We start from the raw sequence: 15425 nt of genomic DNA on the forward strand, positions 1-15425 counted from the left end.
TCTGAGTGAAAAATCAATTTACGTATAGCACAATGTGATGTGGCCCTCTTGTGAAGTATTCATAAATGATCCAAACCAAAATCCTCCTTAGTTGCATCTGAGAATGCTTCTGTTAGCAGAACAATGAATTGTCCTTAGCAAAAGTGTGTCTTTCTTGGAGCACAATTGAGATTACTTCACTGAAGTGCATTTCCCTCCAAGGATATGCTTCTTGCAGACGGTGTTTAATCATGCGTCACAATTGAGATTACTTCACTGATATGGATTTCCATTCAAAGATATCTTCCGTGCAGATGGTGTTTAATCATGGAAGTAAGTTACTACCTTGTATTTTGTACATAAAACAGTTTTCAAATCACATGTTCTACAAATTTCTTTTCATTTTTAGTAACACCACTTGCTGGGACTGGCATGGAATGTGAGCAAACTGGCAGTTGAAGTGAGCAAAGTCAACCTTTACCCAGATTCTTGGAGAGATCACAATCAGTCACTGTTGACACAAGTAGTGGTCTTAAACTTAAACTACATTGAATTTCTTCCCAGAATGTTCAGGCGTCACAACTTTAAGGCCTTGGTCATATGGATTTTTGGCCACCAATAACAACAAACACCTTTGGATCTTATAGATATGGGCAACTCCAGGTTTTTCAGGATAAGACAGTGAGTTGCAGAAACTTCTTCTGCATGATATGTCACAAAAGCTTAGCTCCTTTGTTCTTCTGCCACTTTGGCTAATTTGCTTTGTTATGACTAATCATTGCTAGTCTGTCCTTACCTAGTGTATATCAATTTACTACAGCAGCAAAAGGATGGCAATTTGACTGAGGTTATTGTGGTCACTTCTCGTATGCTTAAAGTATCAGATCCCAAGAACTTGCAACTGCTTATATCACAACCTCACTGTCGAAGGCTGGTGGATCTTATAGAGTTCTCATGTTTTCTAAATAGCCTCAGATTGTGGACTAGTTACAAGTGAATATCCTCTCAACAGGGAATGAAATGACTTAGTTTATTTCCCCGGACACTTCCATAAGACCCTGACCATGAAGGAGAGGATAAATATGGAGCAGAAGGAGGGAACTCTCACAGTGGTGGTAAACTGGGGACAAAACATTCAAATCCTGCCTTATATTGTGTTGCCAATGAAATCATTGCTTTCTTTGTATCGGAACCACCCTCACGTACACAGGAAGATCTGTGCAGAAACTTATGTTTTCACTACGCTTTGCAAATTTGAAATAAAATCTTATAAAATATGGTTGGCTCTGTAATAATAATTCACTTTAGCAGACACCACAATAACATTACATTTGCCTAAAAAATTATTAACATATGAATTAAAATATGAGAGTTGTGCAGTCCGCATGGTAGAGAATAATCCTCTTGTAGGCAAGATTTAAGAATAAAAATAAGTGCTTTCTGTGCTTTTCTCATATTATATAATTGTAATAGTTGCAAAGATAGATGCCTTCCATTGTTTCACCTTTAAAGGTGCAACATAAAAACTTTTACGTATTTAATTATCTTCAGAATTCCTTTGCTTGAATAGGATGCCAATTGAAATGCTGACTGAAAACATGATTTTGGAAATAATGCACTAAGCAGTTGTGGAACCCCTAAGTATGTGTTTTTTGAGTGATATTATAAAAATACATCAATGTGATAGCAAAGCAGTACCTGAAGTGGTGGCCGTAGGATATGTAGGAGTGGTTTGATTAGACATTATGGTTAACATAGTTGTAGGACTGGCTGTGATGCTTGGTGCTGCAGAGATGTTAGTAGAATTTCTCGTAGTTGTTTCGGGACCTGTATGAAAGAGCAGAGTCCTCATGTACAAAGGTTATACATGAAATCAATAGATAAAGACTAGAAAATACACTTTCAAACTCTGAGGAGCAAACTTTGGATCATGCACTATGCACATAGTTGAAGTGCCGCTACTGAAAAATCTGCTTACATGAAGACCCTGTCTGTAGAACAGCCATATGGCATCTGAGTTATTATTACTCTCTATCACTGCTGTGTTTGAAGTTCAAAGGCTGGGTAAGAGAAGTTTATAGGTTATGTAATCTTCGGACATCTGTTGCCTGAAATTCTGCCTCTAAACAAATGTTCAAAGACACAGGAGAGGAATGGATCTGTGAATCTACACTTTGATGGCATCATAAGTGTTCCTTCTCCAACCCCTGCTTCCCTGAAACTATTACTTTCTGAATGGAAACATGACATTATTTTCTTCTGTTCCGGGCATTTATCTTGTTTTGTGGGTATTTTCCTCCTCTGTCTCTGTTAGCTGTTTGATTCTTCTCCTGCAGCTGTTTTGATCCAGACACAGTATGAGACAAGCAAATAGTCTGGTAAATCTTGAAACTGGGCAACTTGGGCTTTTGCTCCTATCAAACATTCAAAGATGCAAGAGAAGTGCAAAGTTCTTAAGATGCAGCAGAAAATAGAGAAAAAGAAATGAAGTGGTGCTTAATATCTATAGTAACTCCCTCAACTCAACTCCTTGATTTCTATCATGGATGTTCTTGGTTTTCGGAATTTTAGGCCTATACTTGAAAAAACAATAGTAAAACTACTCATCATGATTTCTAAGTTAAATAATGATTAAAAGTCAGAAGGGACTAAAGCTTCTCACACAATATTTCACCGGACCCTACTAAATATAGTGCTCAGACCGGAAAATGATTATGTCTCAAAGAGCAGTCAGAGAATGGTAGCAAGAAAATAAGTCCTGAAATCATTCCTGACCAAAAAGCAAGCGGTAAAACTTCTAAATCAATCACAGCAGGCACAGATTATACAAAACATATAGAAACACAAAGGGATGAGAAAACAAATATATACAAATGGTAAATCACTACATATATTATAAAAACCTGGTCACAATTGAGAGGGGCACTAAGCACTCACTTGATTACATCTGAATGCTACCAGGGTAAATAATATTTTCAACTAACAAGAGAGTAACCCATAGGAGACACGTACTCACAGTAACACTCCCACTACTAAGTCCTACTGCAATTTGAATATTCTGTTTGCAAGAGGAAACAGAGATGGATGAACATCTTAAGTTTATCCCAGATCTTATCATCTGTAAGAACATGCATTAGAATGCTGGCAGGTTGCAATGTTGCCACACTCTGTTTTTAATTAGAAGTATGTAGTCTTATAGGCGTTTTACACTACTACCTGGCATGTGTACACTATGTAACGCCTTGACAATATTTTGGATGAGTATTTCCACAAGTACGTTAAGTCTCCTTTGGCCACTAATACTGCCTAGTGTAAGCATTAGGTGTGGTTAGTAGACAAGTGCAGAGGCAACAATGCATATGTGGAGCAAACTCCCTCTGTTGTGATTCATGCAACAAGCACTAGGAAGATGATTGTCAGACTGATGACAAGTTCAAACCAGTTTATAAAAGTTCACTCCGATACTAGAAAACCTTTGAAAAGACGAGAAACTTCTCAGTTTGAAGAAGCAGACTCAGCACCAGTTATCTAACTCAGTCATGAAATGCTTCATTTCAATAGTATGAAAGGAATAGTATATTGAAAACTATTTGAACAATTTGGAAAAATAAATAAATCTATTATATTCATTTCCAGGATGGATGTCAAAGCCAAGGTCAATTTGCTACAGGTTCGCTGGAATAGAAAAGAGGAAGGATGATGAATCATATAGTATTGATGCTTTTATAGATTCAAGATCTGTGTTATCCTGACTCAGAGTGAGTTTGAAGCACATACATAATACCCAGTTGAATGGTTTTAATACAATTATTTTTTTAGTAATTTATTTTTCAACAAGGTCCTTACTGAAATCTATAATAAATCTTATCTGAGTGAAAAATCAATTTACGTATAGCACAATGTGATGTGACCCTCTTGTGAAGTATTCGTAAATGATCCAAACCAAAATCCTCCTTAGTTGCATCTGAGAAGGCTTCTGTTAGCAGAACAATGAATTGTCCTTAGCAAAAGTGTGTTTTTCTTGGAGCACAATTGAGATTACTTCACTGAAGTGCATTTCCCTCCAAGGATATGCTTCTTGCAGACGGTGTTTAATCATGAGTCAGAATTGAAATAACTTCACTGATATGGATTTCCATCCAAAGATATCTTCCGTGCAAATGGTGTTTAATTATGGAAGTAAGTTATTACCTTGTATTTTGTACAGAAACCAGTTTTCAAATCACATGTTCTACAAATTTATTTTCATTTTTAGTAACACCACTTGCTGGGACTAGCATGGAATCTGAGTAAACAGGCAGTTGAAGTGAGCAAAGTCAACCTTCAACCAGATTCTTGGAGAGATCACAATCAGTCACTGTTGACACAAGTAGTGGTCTTAAACTTAAACTACATTGAATTTCTTCCCAGAATGTTTAGGCGTCACACCTTTAAGGCCTTGGTCATATGGATTTTTGGCCACCTATAACAACAAACACCTTTGGATCTTATAGATATGGGCAGCTCCAGGTTTTTCAGGATAAGACAGTGAGTTGCAGAAACTTCTTCTGCATGATATGTCAGAAGAGTTTAGCTCCTTTGTTCTTCTGCCACTGTGGCTAATTTGCTTTGTTATGACTAATCATTGCTAGTCTGTGCTTACCTAGTGTATAACAATTTACTACAGCAGCAAAAGGATGGCAATTTGACTCAGGTTATTGTGGTCACTTCTCGTATGCTTAAAGTATCAGATCCCATGAACTTGCAACTGCTCATATCACAACCTTACTGTCGAAGGCTGGTGGATTTTATAGAGTTCTCATGTTTTCTAAATAGCCTCAGATTGTGGACTAGTTACAAGTGAAGATCCTCTCAACAGGGAATGAAATGACTTAGTTTATTTCCCCTGACACTTCCATAAGACCCTGACCATGAAGGAGAGGATAAAAATGGAGCAGAAGGAGGGAACTCTCACAGTGGTGGTAAACTGGGGACAAAACATTAAAATCCTGCCTTATTTCGTGTTGCCAATTAAATCATTGCTTTCTTTGTATCGGAACCACCCTCACGTACACAGGAAGATCTGTGTAGAAACTTATGCTTTCACTGGGCGTTGCAAATTTGAAGTAAAATCTTTTAAAATATGGTTGGCTCTGTAATAATAATTCACTTCAGCAGACACCGCAATGACATTACTTTTGCCTAAAAAATAATTAACATATAAATTGAAATATGAGAGTCGTGCAGTCCTCATGGTAGAGAATAATCCTCTTGTAGGCAAGATTTAAGAATAAAAATAAGTGCTTTCTGTGCTTTTCTCATATTATATAATTGTAATAGTTGCAAACATAGATGCCTTCCATTGTTTCATCTTGAAAGGTGCAACATAAATACTTTTACATATGTAATTATCTTCAGAACTCCTATGCTTGAATAGGATGCCAATTGAAATGCTGACTGAAAACATGATTTTGGAAATAATGCACTAAGCAGTTGTGGAACCCCTAAGTATGTGTATTTTGAGTGATATTATAAAAATACATCAATGTGATTGCAAAGCATTACCTGAAGTGGTGGTAGAATATATAGGAGTGGTTTGATTAGTCACCATGGTTGACATAGTTGTTGGGCTGGCTGTGATGCTTGGTGCTGCAGAGATGTTAGTATAATTTGTCGTAGTTGTTTCATGATCTATATGAAAGAGAGGGGTCCTCATGTAAAAAGGTTACACATGAAATCAATAGATAAAGACCAGAAAATACACTTTCACACTCTGAGGAGCAAACTTTGGATCATGCACTATGCACAAAGTTGAACTGCTGCTACTGAAACATCTGCTTACATGAAGACCCTGTCTGTAGAACAGCCATATGGCATCTGAGTTATTATTATTCTCTATCACAGCTGTGTTTGAAGTTCAAAGGCTGAGTGACAGAAGTTTAAAGGTTATGTAATCTTCGGACATCTGTTGCCTGAAATTCTGCCTCTAAACAAATGTTCAAAGACACAGGAGAGGAATGGATCTGTGAATCTACACTTTGATGGCATCATAAGTGTTCCTTCTGCAACCCCTGCTTCCCTGAAACTATTACTTTCTGAATGGAAACATGACATTATTTTCTCCTGTTCCGGGCATTTATCTTGTTTTGTGGGTATTTTCCTCCTCTGTCTATGTTAGCTGTTTGATTCTTCTTCTGCAGCTGTTTTGATCCAGAGACAGTATGAGACAAGCAAATAGTCTGGTAAATCTTGAAACTGGGCAACTTGGGCTTTTGCTCTTATCAAACATTCAAAGATGCAAGAGAAGTGCAAAGTTCTTAAGATGCAGCAGAAAATAGAGAAAAAGAAATGAAGTGGTGCTTAATATCTATAATAACTCCCTCAAATCAACTCCTTGATTTCTGTCATGGATGATCTTGATTTTTGCAATTTTAGGCCTATACTTGTAAAAACAATAGTAAAACTACTCATCACGGTCTCTAAGTTAAATAATGATTTAAAGTCAGAAAGGACTAAAGCTTCTCACACAATATTTCACTGGACCCTACTAAATATAGTGCTCAGACAGGAAAATGATTATGTCTCAAAGAGCAGTCAGAGAATGGTAGCAAGAAAATAAGTCCTGAAATCATTCCTGACCAAAAAGCAAGCATTAAAACTTCTAAATCAATCACAGCAGGCACAGATTATACAAAACATATAGAAACACAAAAGGATGAGAAAACAAATATATACAAATGGTAAATCACTACATATATTATAAAAACCTGGTCACAATTGAGAGGAGCACTAAGCATTCATTTGACTACATCTGACTGCTACCAGGGTAAATAATATTTTCAACTAACAAGAGAGTAACCCATAGGAGACACGTACTCATAGTAACACTCCCACTACTAAGTCCTACTGCAATTTGAATATTCTGTTTGCAAGAGGAAACAGAGATGGATGAATAACTTAAGTTTATCGCAGATCTCATCATCTGTAAGAACATGTATTAGAATGCTGGCAGGTTGCAATGTTGCCACACTCTGGTGGTCATTCTGACCCTGGCGGTCTTTGACCGCCAGGGCGGAGGACCGCGGGAGCACCGCCGACAGGCCGGCGGTGCTCCAATGGGGATTCCGACCGCGGCGGTAAAGCCGCGGTCGGACCGGCACCACTGGCGGGCTCCCGCCAGTGTACCGCCGCCCCATAGAATCCTCCACGGCGGCGCAGCTTGCTGCACCGCCGCGGGGATTCTGACCCCCCCTACCGCCATCCAGATCCCGGCGGTCCGACCGCCGGGATCCGGATGGCGGTAGGGGGGGTCGCGGGGCCCCTGGGGGCCCCTGCAGTGCCCATGCCACTGGCATGGTCATTGCAGGGGCCCCCGTAAGAGGGCCCCTACATGTATTTCACTGTCTGCCGCGCAGACAGTGAAATACGCGACGGGTGCAACTGCACCCGTCGCACAGCTTCCACTCCGCCGGCTCGATTCCGAGCCGGCTTCATAGTGGAAGCCTCTTTCCCGCTGGGCTGGCGGGCGGTCTGAAGGCGACCGCCCGCCAGCCCAGCGGGAAAGTCAGAATTACCACCGCGGTCTTTCGACCGCGGAACGGTAATCTGACGGCGGGACTTTGGCGGGCGGCCTCCGCCGCCCGCCAAGGTCGGAATGAGGGCCTCTGTTTTTATTTAGAAGTGTGTAGTCTTATAGGCATTTAACACTACTACCTGGCATGTGTACACTATGTAACGCCTTGACAATATTTTGGATGAGTATTTCCACAAGTATGTTAACTCTTCTTTGGCCACTAATACTGCCTAGTGTAAACATTAGGTGTGGTTACTAGACAAGTGCAGAGGCAACAATGCATATGTGGAGCACACTCCCTCTATTGTGATTCATGCAACAAGTACTAGGAAGATGATTGTCAGACTGATGACAAGTTCAAACCAGTTCATGAAAGTTCGCTCCGATACTAGAAAACCTTTGAAAAAAAAAGAAACTTCTCAGTTTGAAGAAGCAGACTCAGCACTAGTTATCCAACTCAGTCATGAAATGCTACATTTCAATAGTATGGAAGGAATAGTATATTGAAAACTATTTGAACAATTTGGAAAAATAAATAAATCTATTATATTCACTTCCAGGATGGATGTCAAAGCCAAGGTCAATTTGCTACAGGTTCGTTGGAATACAAAAGAGGAAGGATGATGAATCAGATAGTATTGAAGCTTTTATAGATTCAAGATCTGTGTTATCCTGACTCAGAGTGGGTTTGAAGCACATACATAATACCCAGTTGAATGGTTTTAATACAATTATGTTTTTAGTAATTTGTTTTTCAACAAGGTCGTTACTGAAATCTATAATAAATCTTATCTGAGTGAAAAATCAATTTACGTATAGCACAATGTGATGTGACCCTCTTGTGAAGTATTCGTAAATGATCCAAACCAAAATCCTCCTTAGTTGCATCTGAGAAGGCTTCTGTTAGCAGAACAATGAATCGTCCTTAGCAAAAGTGTGTCTTTCTTGGAGCACAATTGAGATTACTTCACTGAAGTGCATTTCCCTCCAAGGATATGCTTCTTGCAGACGGTGTTTAATCATGAGTCAGAATTGAGATAACTTCACTGATATGGATTTCCATCCAAAGATATCTTCCATGCAGATGGTGTTTAATCATGGAATTAAGTCACTACCTTGTATTTTGTACATAAAACAGTTTTGAAATCACATGTTCTACAAATTTCTTTTTATTGTTAGTAACACCACTTGCTGGGAATAGCATGGAATCTGAGTAAACTGGCAGTTGTAGGGAGCAAAGTCAACCTTCACCCAGATTCTTGGAGAGATCACAATCAGTCACTGTTGACACAAGTAGTGGTCTTAAACTTAAACTACATTGAATTACTTCCCAGAATGTTTAGGCGTCACAACTTTAAGGCCTTGGTTATATGGATTTTTGGCCACCAATAACAACAAACCCCTTTGGATCTTATAGATATGGGCAACTTCAGGTTTTTCAGGAAAAGACAGTGAGTTGCAGAAAATTCTTCTGCATGATATGTCAGAAGAGTTTAGCTCCTTTGTTCTTCTGCCACTGTGGCTAATTTGCTTTGTTATGACTAATCATTGCTAGTCTGTGCTTACCTAGTGTATAACAATTTACTACAGCAGCAAAAGGATGGCAATTTGACTCAGGTTATTGTGGTCACTTCTCGTATGCTTAAAGTATCAGATCCCATGAACTTGCAACTGCTCATATCACAACCTCACTGTCGAAGGCTGGTGGATCTTATAGAGTTCTCATGTTTTCTAAATATGCTCAGATTGTTGACTAGTTGCAAGTGAAGATCCTCTCAACAGGGAATGAAATGACTTAGTTTATTTCCCCTGACACTTCCATAAGACCCTGACCATGAAGGAGAGGATAAAAATGGAGAAGAAGGAGGGAACTCTCACATTGGTGGTAAACTGGGGACAAAACATTCAAATCCTGCCTTATATCATGTTGCCAAAGAAATCATTGCTTTATTTGTATCGGAACCACCCTCACGTACACAGGAAGATCTGTGCAGAAACTTATGCTTTCACTGCGCTTTGCAAATTTGAAATAAAATCTTATAAAATATGGTTGGCTCTGTAATAATAATTCACTTCAGCAGACACCGCAATGACATTACTTTTGCACAAAAAATAATTAACATATAAATTGAAATATGAGAGTTGTGCAGTCCGCATGGTAGAGACTAATCCTTTTGTAGGCAAGATTTAAGAATAAAAATAAGTGCTTTCTGTGCTTTTCTCATATTATATAATTGTAATAGCTGCAAACATAGATGCCTTCCATTATTTCATCTTTAAAGGTGCAACATAAATACTTTTACGTATGTAATTATCTTCAGAACTCCTTTGCTTGAATAGGATGCCAATTGAAATGCTGACTGAAAACATGATTTTGGAAATAATGCACTAAGCAGTTGTGGAACCCCTAAGTATGTGTATTTTGAGTGATATTATACAAATACATCAATGTGATTGCAAAGCATTACCTGAAGTGCTGGTGGTAGAATATGCAGGAGTGGTTTGATTAGTCACCATGGTTGACATAGTTGTTGGGCTGGCTGTGATCCTTGGGGCTGCAGAGATGTTAGTAGAATTTGTAATAGTTGTTTCATGACCTGTATGAAAGAGCAGAGTCCTCATGTACAAAGGTTACACATGAAATCAATAGATAAAGACCAGAAAATATACTTTCACACTCTGAGGAGCAAACTTTGGATCATGCACTATGCACATAGTTGAACTGCCGCTACTGAAACATCTGCTTACATGAAGACCCTGTCTGTAGAACAGACATATGGCATCTGAGTTATTATTATTCTCTATCACTGCTGTGTTTGAAGTTCAAAGGCTGAGTGACAGAAGTTTAAAGGTTGTGTAACCTCCGACATCTGTTGCCTGAAATTCTGCCTCTAAACAAATGTTCAAAGACACAGGAAAGGAATGGATCTGTGAATCTACACTTTGATGGCATCATAAGTGTTCCTTCTGCAACCCCTGCTTCCCTGAAACTATTACTTTCTGAATGGAAACATGACATTATTTTCTCCTGTTCCGGGCATTTATCTTGTTTTGTGGGTATTTTCCTCCTTTGTCTATGTTAGCTGTTTGATTCTTCTCCTGCAGATGTTTTGATCTAGAGACAGTATGAGACAAGTGAATAGTCTGGTAAATCTTGAAACTGGGCAACTTGGGCTTTTGCTCTTATCAAACATTCAAAGATGCAAGAGAAGTGGAAGTTCTTAAGATGCAGCAGAAAATAGAGAAAAAGAAATGAAGTGGTGCTCAATATCTATAGTAACTCCCTCAACTCAACTCCTTGATTTCTGTCATGGATGATCTTGATTTTTGCAATTTTAGGCCTATACTTGAAAAAACAATAGTAAAACTACTCATCACGATTTCTAAGTTAAATAATGATTAAAAGTCAGAAAGGACTAAAGCTTCTCCCACAATATTTCACCGGACCCTACTAAATATAGTGCTCAGACAGGAAAATGATTATATCTCAAAGAGCAGTCAGAGAATGGTAGCAAGAAAATAAGTCCTGAAATCATTCCTGACCAAAAAGCAAGCGGTAAAACTTCTAAATCAATCACAGCAGGCACAGATTATACAAAACATATAGAAACACAAAGGGATGAGAAAACAAATATATACAAATGGTAAATCACTACATATATTATAAAAACCTGGTCACAATTGAGAGGGGCACTAAGCATTCACTTGACTACATCTGACTGCTACCAGGGTAAATAATATTTTCAACTAACAAGAGAGTAACCCATAGGAGACACGTACTCACAGTAAAACTCCCACTACTAAGTCCTACTGCAATTTGAATATTCTGTTTGCAAGAGGAACAGAGATGGATGAATAACTTAAGTTTATGCCAGATCTCATCATCTGTAAGAACATGCATTAGAATGCTGGCAGGTTGCAATGTTGCCACACTCTGTCTTTATTTAGAAGTATGTAGTCTTATAGGCGTTTTACACTACTACCTGGCATGTGTACACTATGTAGCGCCTTGACAATATTTTGGATGAGTATTTCCACAAGTACGTTAACTCTCCTTTGGCCACTAATACTGCCTAGTGTAAACATTAGGTGTGGTTAGTAGACAAGTGCAGAGGCAACAATGCATATGTGGAGCACACTCCCTCTATTGTGAGTCATGCAACAAGCACTAGGAAGATGATTGTCAGACTGATGAGAAGTTCAAACCAGTTTATGAAAGTTCACTCCGATACTCGAAAACCTTTGAAAAGACGAGAAACTTCTCAGTTTGAAGAAGCAGACTCAGCACTAGTTATCTAACTCAGTCATGAAATGCTACATTTCAATAGTATGAAAGGAATAGTATATTGAAAACTATTTGAACAATTTGGAAAAAAAGATAAATCTATTATATTCACTTCCAGGATGGATGTCAAAGCCAAGGTCAATTTGCTACAGGTTCGCTGGATTAGAAAAGAGGAAGGATGATGAATCAGATAGTATTGATGCTTTTATAGATTCAAGATCTGTGTTATCCTGACTCAGAGTGGGTTTGAAGCACATACATAATACCCAGTTGAATGGTTTTAATACAATTATTTTTTTAGTAATTTGTTTTTCAACAAGGTCCTTACTGAAATCTATAATAAATCTTAACTGAGTGAAAAATAAATTTACGTATAGCACAATGTGATGTGACCCTCGTGTGAAGTATTCGTAAATGATCCAAACCAAAATCCTCCTTAGTTGCATCTGAGAAGGCTTCTGTTAGCAGAACAATGAATTGTCCTTAGCAGAAGTGTGTCTTTCTTGGAGCACAATTGAGATTACTTCACTGAAGTGCATTTCCCTCCAAGGATATGCTTCTTGCAGACGTTGTTTAATCATGAGTCACAATTGAGATTACTTCACTGATATGGATTTCCATCCAAAGATATCTTCCGTGCAGATGGTGTTTAATCATGGAAGTAAAGTTACTACCTTGTATTTTGTACATAAAGCAGTTTTCAAATCACATGTTCTACACATTTCTTTTCATTCTTAGTAACACCACATGCTGGGACTAGCATGGAATCTGAGTAAACTGGCAGTTGAAGTGAGCAAAGTCAACCTTCCCCCAGATTCTTGGAGAGATCACAATCAGTCACTGTTGACACAAGTAGTGGTCTTAAACTTAAACTACATTGAATTTCTTCCCAGAATGGTTAGGCGTCACAACTTTAAGGCCTTGGTCATATGGATTTTTGGCCACCAATAACAACAAACACCTTTGGATCTTATAGATATGGGCAACTCCAGGTTTTTCAGGATAAGACAGTGAGTTACAGAAACTTCTTCTGTATGATATGTCACAAGAGTTTAGCTCCTTTGTTCTTCTGCCACTTTGGCAAATTTGCTTTGTCACGACTAGTCATTACTAGTCTGTGCTTACCTAGTGTATAACAATTTACTACAGCAGCAAAAGGATTGCAATTTGACTCAGGTTATTGTGGTCACTTCTTGTATGCTTAAAGTATCAGATCCCATGAACTTGCAACTGCTCATATCACAACCTCACTGTCGAAGGCTGGTGTATCTTATAGAATTGTCACATTTTCTAAATAGCCTCTGTTAGAGAACAGGGCTGATTGCAGAGGCCCCCTAACTTTTTTACCCCATTTCCCACTTTTTCTGGTGTTTTCCTGACTCTGATGGTCTCCTGGGTACTGCTAACCAGTCCCAGGGCCAGTGCTCTGTGTAAAATCAATATGCAAATTAGGCTAATTATAATTGGCTAAGTCAACCTACCTAAAAGTCCCTAGTACATGGTAGGGCATGTAGGTTTAGGGACCCCAGCAGAGTGAGTGCATCCACAGCAGAGGTGCCCAGTGTCATTTTAAAGGCAGGCCTGCCTTGCTGGCTGCTTTTAAATTAAAGTCCTATGCAAATTCGACTTTGGAATTAAAAGTAGTTCCAAAGTCTTAAACCACCCTATTTTTACATATAAGTCACCCCTAATGTGTGCCCTATGTGCCCCTAGGGCTGTGTGGCATGTAACTATAAGCAGGGACCTTATAAAAATAGTTTTATAAGCCCTGGTGAGGTAAAAACAGCCACATTTGTTTTCCCTCATTGTAGTGACTGGCCTTCATTGGCTAGAATGGGGAGACTTTATTTTAATTTTAAAAGTCCCCTTAAGTGACAGATAGTAAGAGTTTGGTATCAAATGAATTGTTATAATAAATCCAACAACTTCGAGTTGTTGGATTTAATCTAACTTGTTCAGGTAAAAAGTTTTAAACTTTACCTGAAAAGTTGCCAACTTCAGCCCTGCATTGTTTTTGCTGCTGTGCTCTGATTGGCCAGCCTTGGCAGCCTGGCAAGGCTGCCTTGATGAGGTGTGAAGTTGCCTGGCCACACACAAAGAGATGTGCCTGTGGGAGGAGATCTCCCCTCAGCAGATGGTGAGGCAGGAAGGGGGACGGCTGCCAAACTGGTCTTCAAAGGCAGAGGAGGACATTTGGAGTAACCCAGCAACACCCCCACATCCTGCAACACCAGACAACTAGGTGCTCCCTTGATTAGATTAGGAGAGGGGTGTGTTTATGATTTTTAGCCACACCAGAAGGTGGGCTCAGCAAGATGTAACCTCCAAAAATCACTTTCAGCCCTGATGGATTTTTGGAGGAATGTTGCCTCCTGGGATTGATTTGTGCCACACTTCCCAGGAAGTGTTCATCACAGGCGGAAGGACCCTGCCTCTGATTGGAAAACCAGGACACCCCTGTTTTTCACTCAGGAGCAAGGATAAAACTGGCAGACCTGCACCCACACCTCAGATCCCCATCAGATCCCAACACAGAAGAACCAAAGGAGAAGAAGGGCTGCCCTGCTAGACCCCTGGCCTACACCTGGCCTGCACCAGCTGCACACTTGGGCTTCACCACAAGAAGGACTTTGCATGGCTTCAACTGGTTCAAGGAGGGACTCCCTGTTTGCTACAGATGAAAAATTGCTAACCAGAGTCCCCTGCACCAACTCCTGAAGAAATCAACCAGATTAACACTGTCCAGTGGCCAAAAATGAGTTTGTGCCAGGTGCTTTCTGAGAGTTGTAGTCCACACCCCAAGGATCACCTCAGAGCTTCTGGAACCTTGGGGTGAGTTGTGGACCCCAAAAGAACCTTAACAGAACATCTGGGAGAAGATCCCGAAGTTTGGAGAAGTTTGGAGAACTTTTGAAAAAAAGCTCCATAAAGGGACACCGACCCGCCGCAGCAACTCTAGCCGGCTTGCCTCAACCTCGACCCGGCCTGATCTGCAGGTTCGTCCCAGTGAAGAAAATCTCCAAAAAAGATACTAAGGGGGTGATTCTGACCCCGGCGGTCAGGGACCGCGGGGGCCAGGGTCGGTGGGAGCACCACCGACAGGCCGGCGGTGCCCCGCAGGGCATTCTAACCGCGGCGGTTCGGCCGCGGTCAGATGCGGAAAACCGGCGGTCTCCCGCCGGTTTTCCGCTGCCCTTGTGAATCCTCCATGGCGGCGGAGCGCGCTCCGCCGCCATGGGGATTCTGACACCCCCTACCGCCATCCTGTTCCTGGCGGGTCTCCCGCCAGGAACAGGATGGCGGTGGGGGTGCCACGGGGCCCCTGCAGTGCCCATGCCAATGGCATGGGCACTGCAGGGTCCCCCGTAAGAGGGCCCCACTTTGTATTTCAGTGTCTGCTATGCAGACACTGAAATACGCGACGGGTGCCACTGCACCCGTCGCACCTTCCCACTCCGCCGGCTCAATTCTGAGCCGGCGTCCTCGTGGGAAGGATGATTTGCCCTGGGCTGGTGGGCGGCCTTTTGGCGGTCGCCCGCCAGCCCAGGGTGAATCCCAAAATACCCTCAGCGGTCTTTCGACCGCGGAGCGGTATTTTGGTGGGGGAAG

General features: G+C 40.5%; 1 protein-coding gene across 1 annotated transcript in view; it reads right to left on the bottom strand.

Moving 5' to 3' along the window:
• Nucleotides 1-15425, bottom strand: part of LOC138259722 (mucin-2-like) — a 256782-nt gene that overhangs the window by 193500 nt on the left and 47857 nt on the right. The window contains exons 8-10 of the mRNA XM_069207617.1: nucleotides 10000-10128; nucleotides 5524-5649; nucleotides 1678-1806 (exon numbers count right to left, since the gene is read on the bottom strand). Of these exons, the coding sequence (XP_069063718.1) occupies nucleotides 1678-1806; nucleotides 5524-5649; nucleotides 10000-10128 (384 nt within the window). The remainder of the gene's footprint in view (nucleotides 1-1677; nucleotides 1807-5523; nucleotides 5650-9999; nucleotides 10129-15425) is intronic.

Source organism: Pleurodeles waltl, chromosome 9, assembly GCF_031143425.1.
Source record: "Pleurodeles waltl isolate 20211129_DDA chromosome 9, aPleWal1.hap1.20221129, whole genome shotgun sequence".
In the NCBI taxonomy this organism is placed as follows: domain Eukaryota; kingdom Metazoa; phylum Chordata; class Amphibia; order Caudata; family Salamandridae; genus Pleurodeles; species Pleurodeles waltl.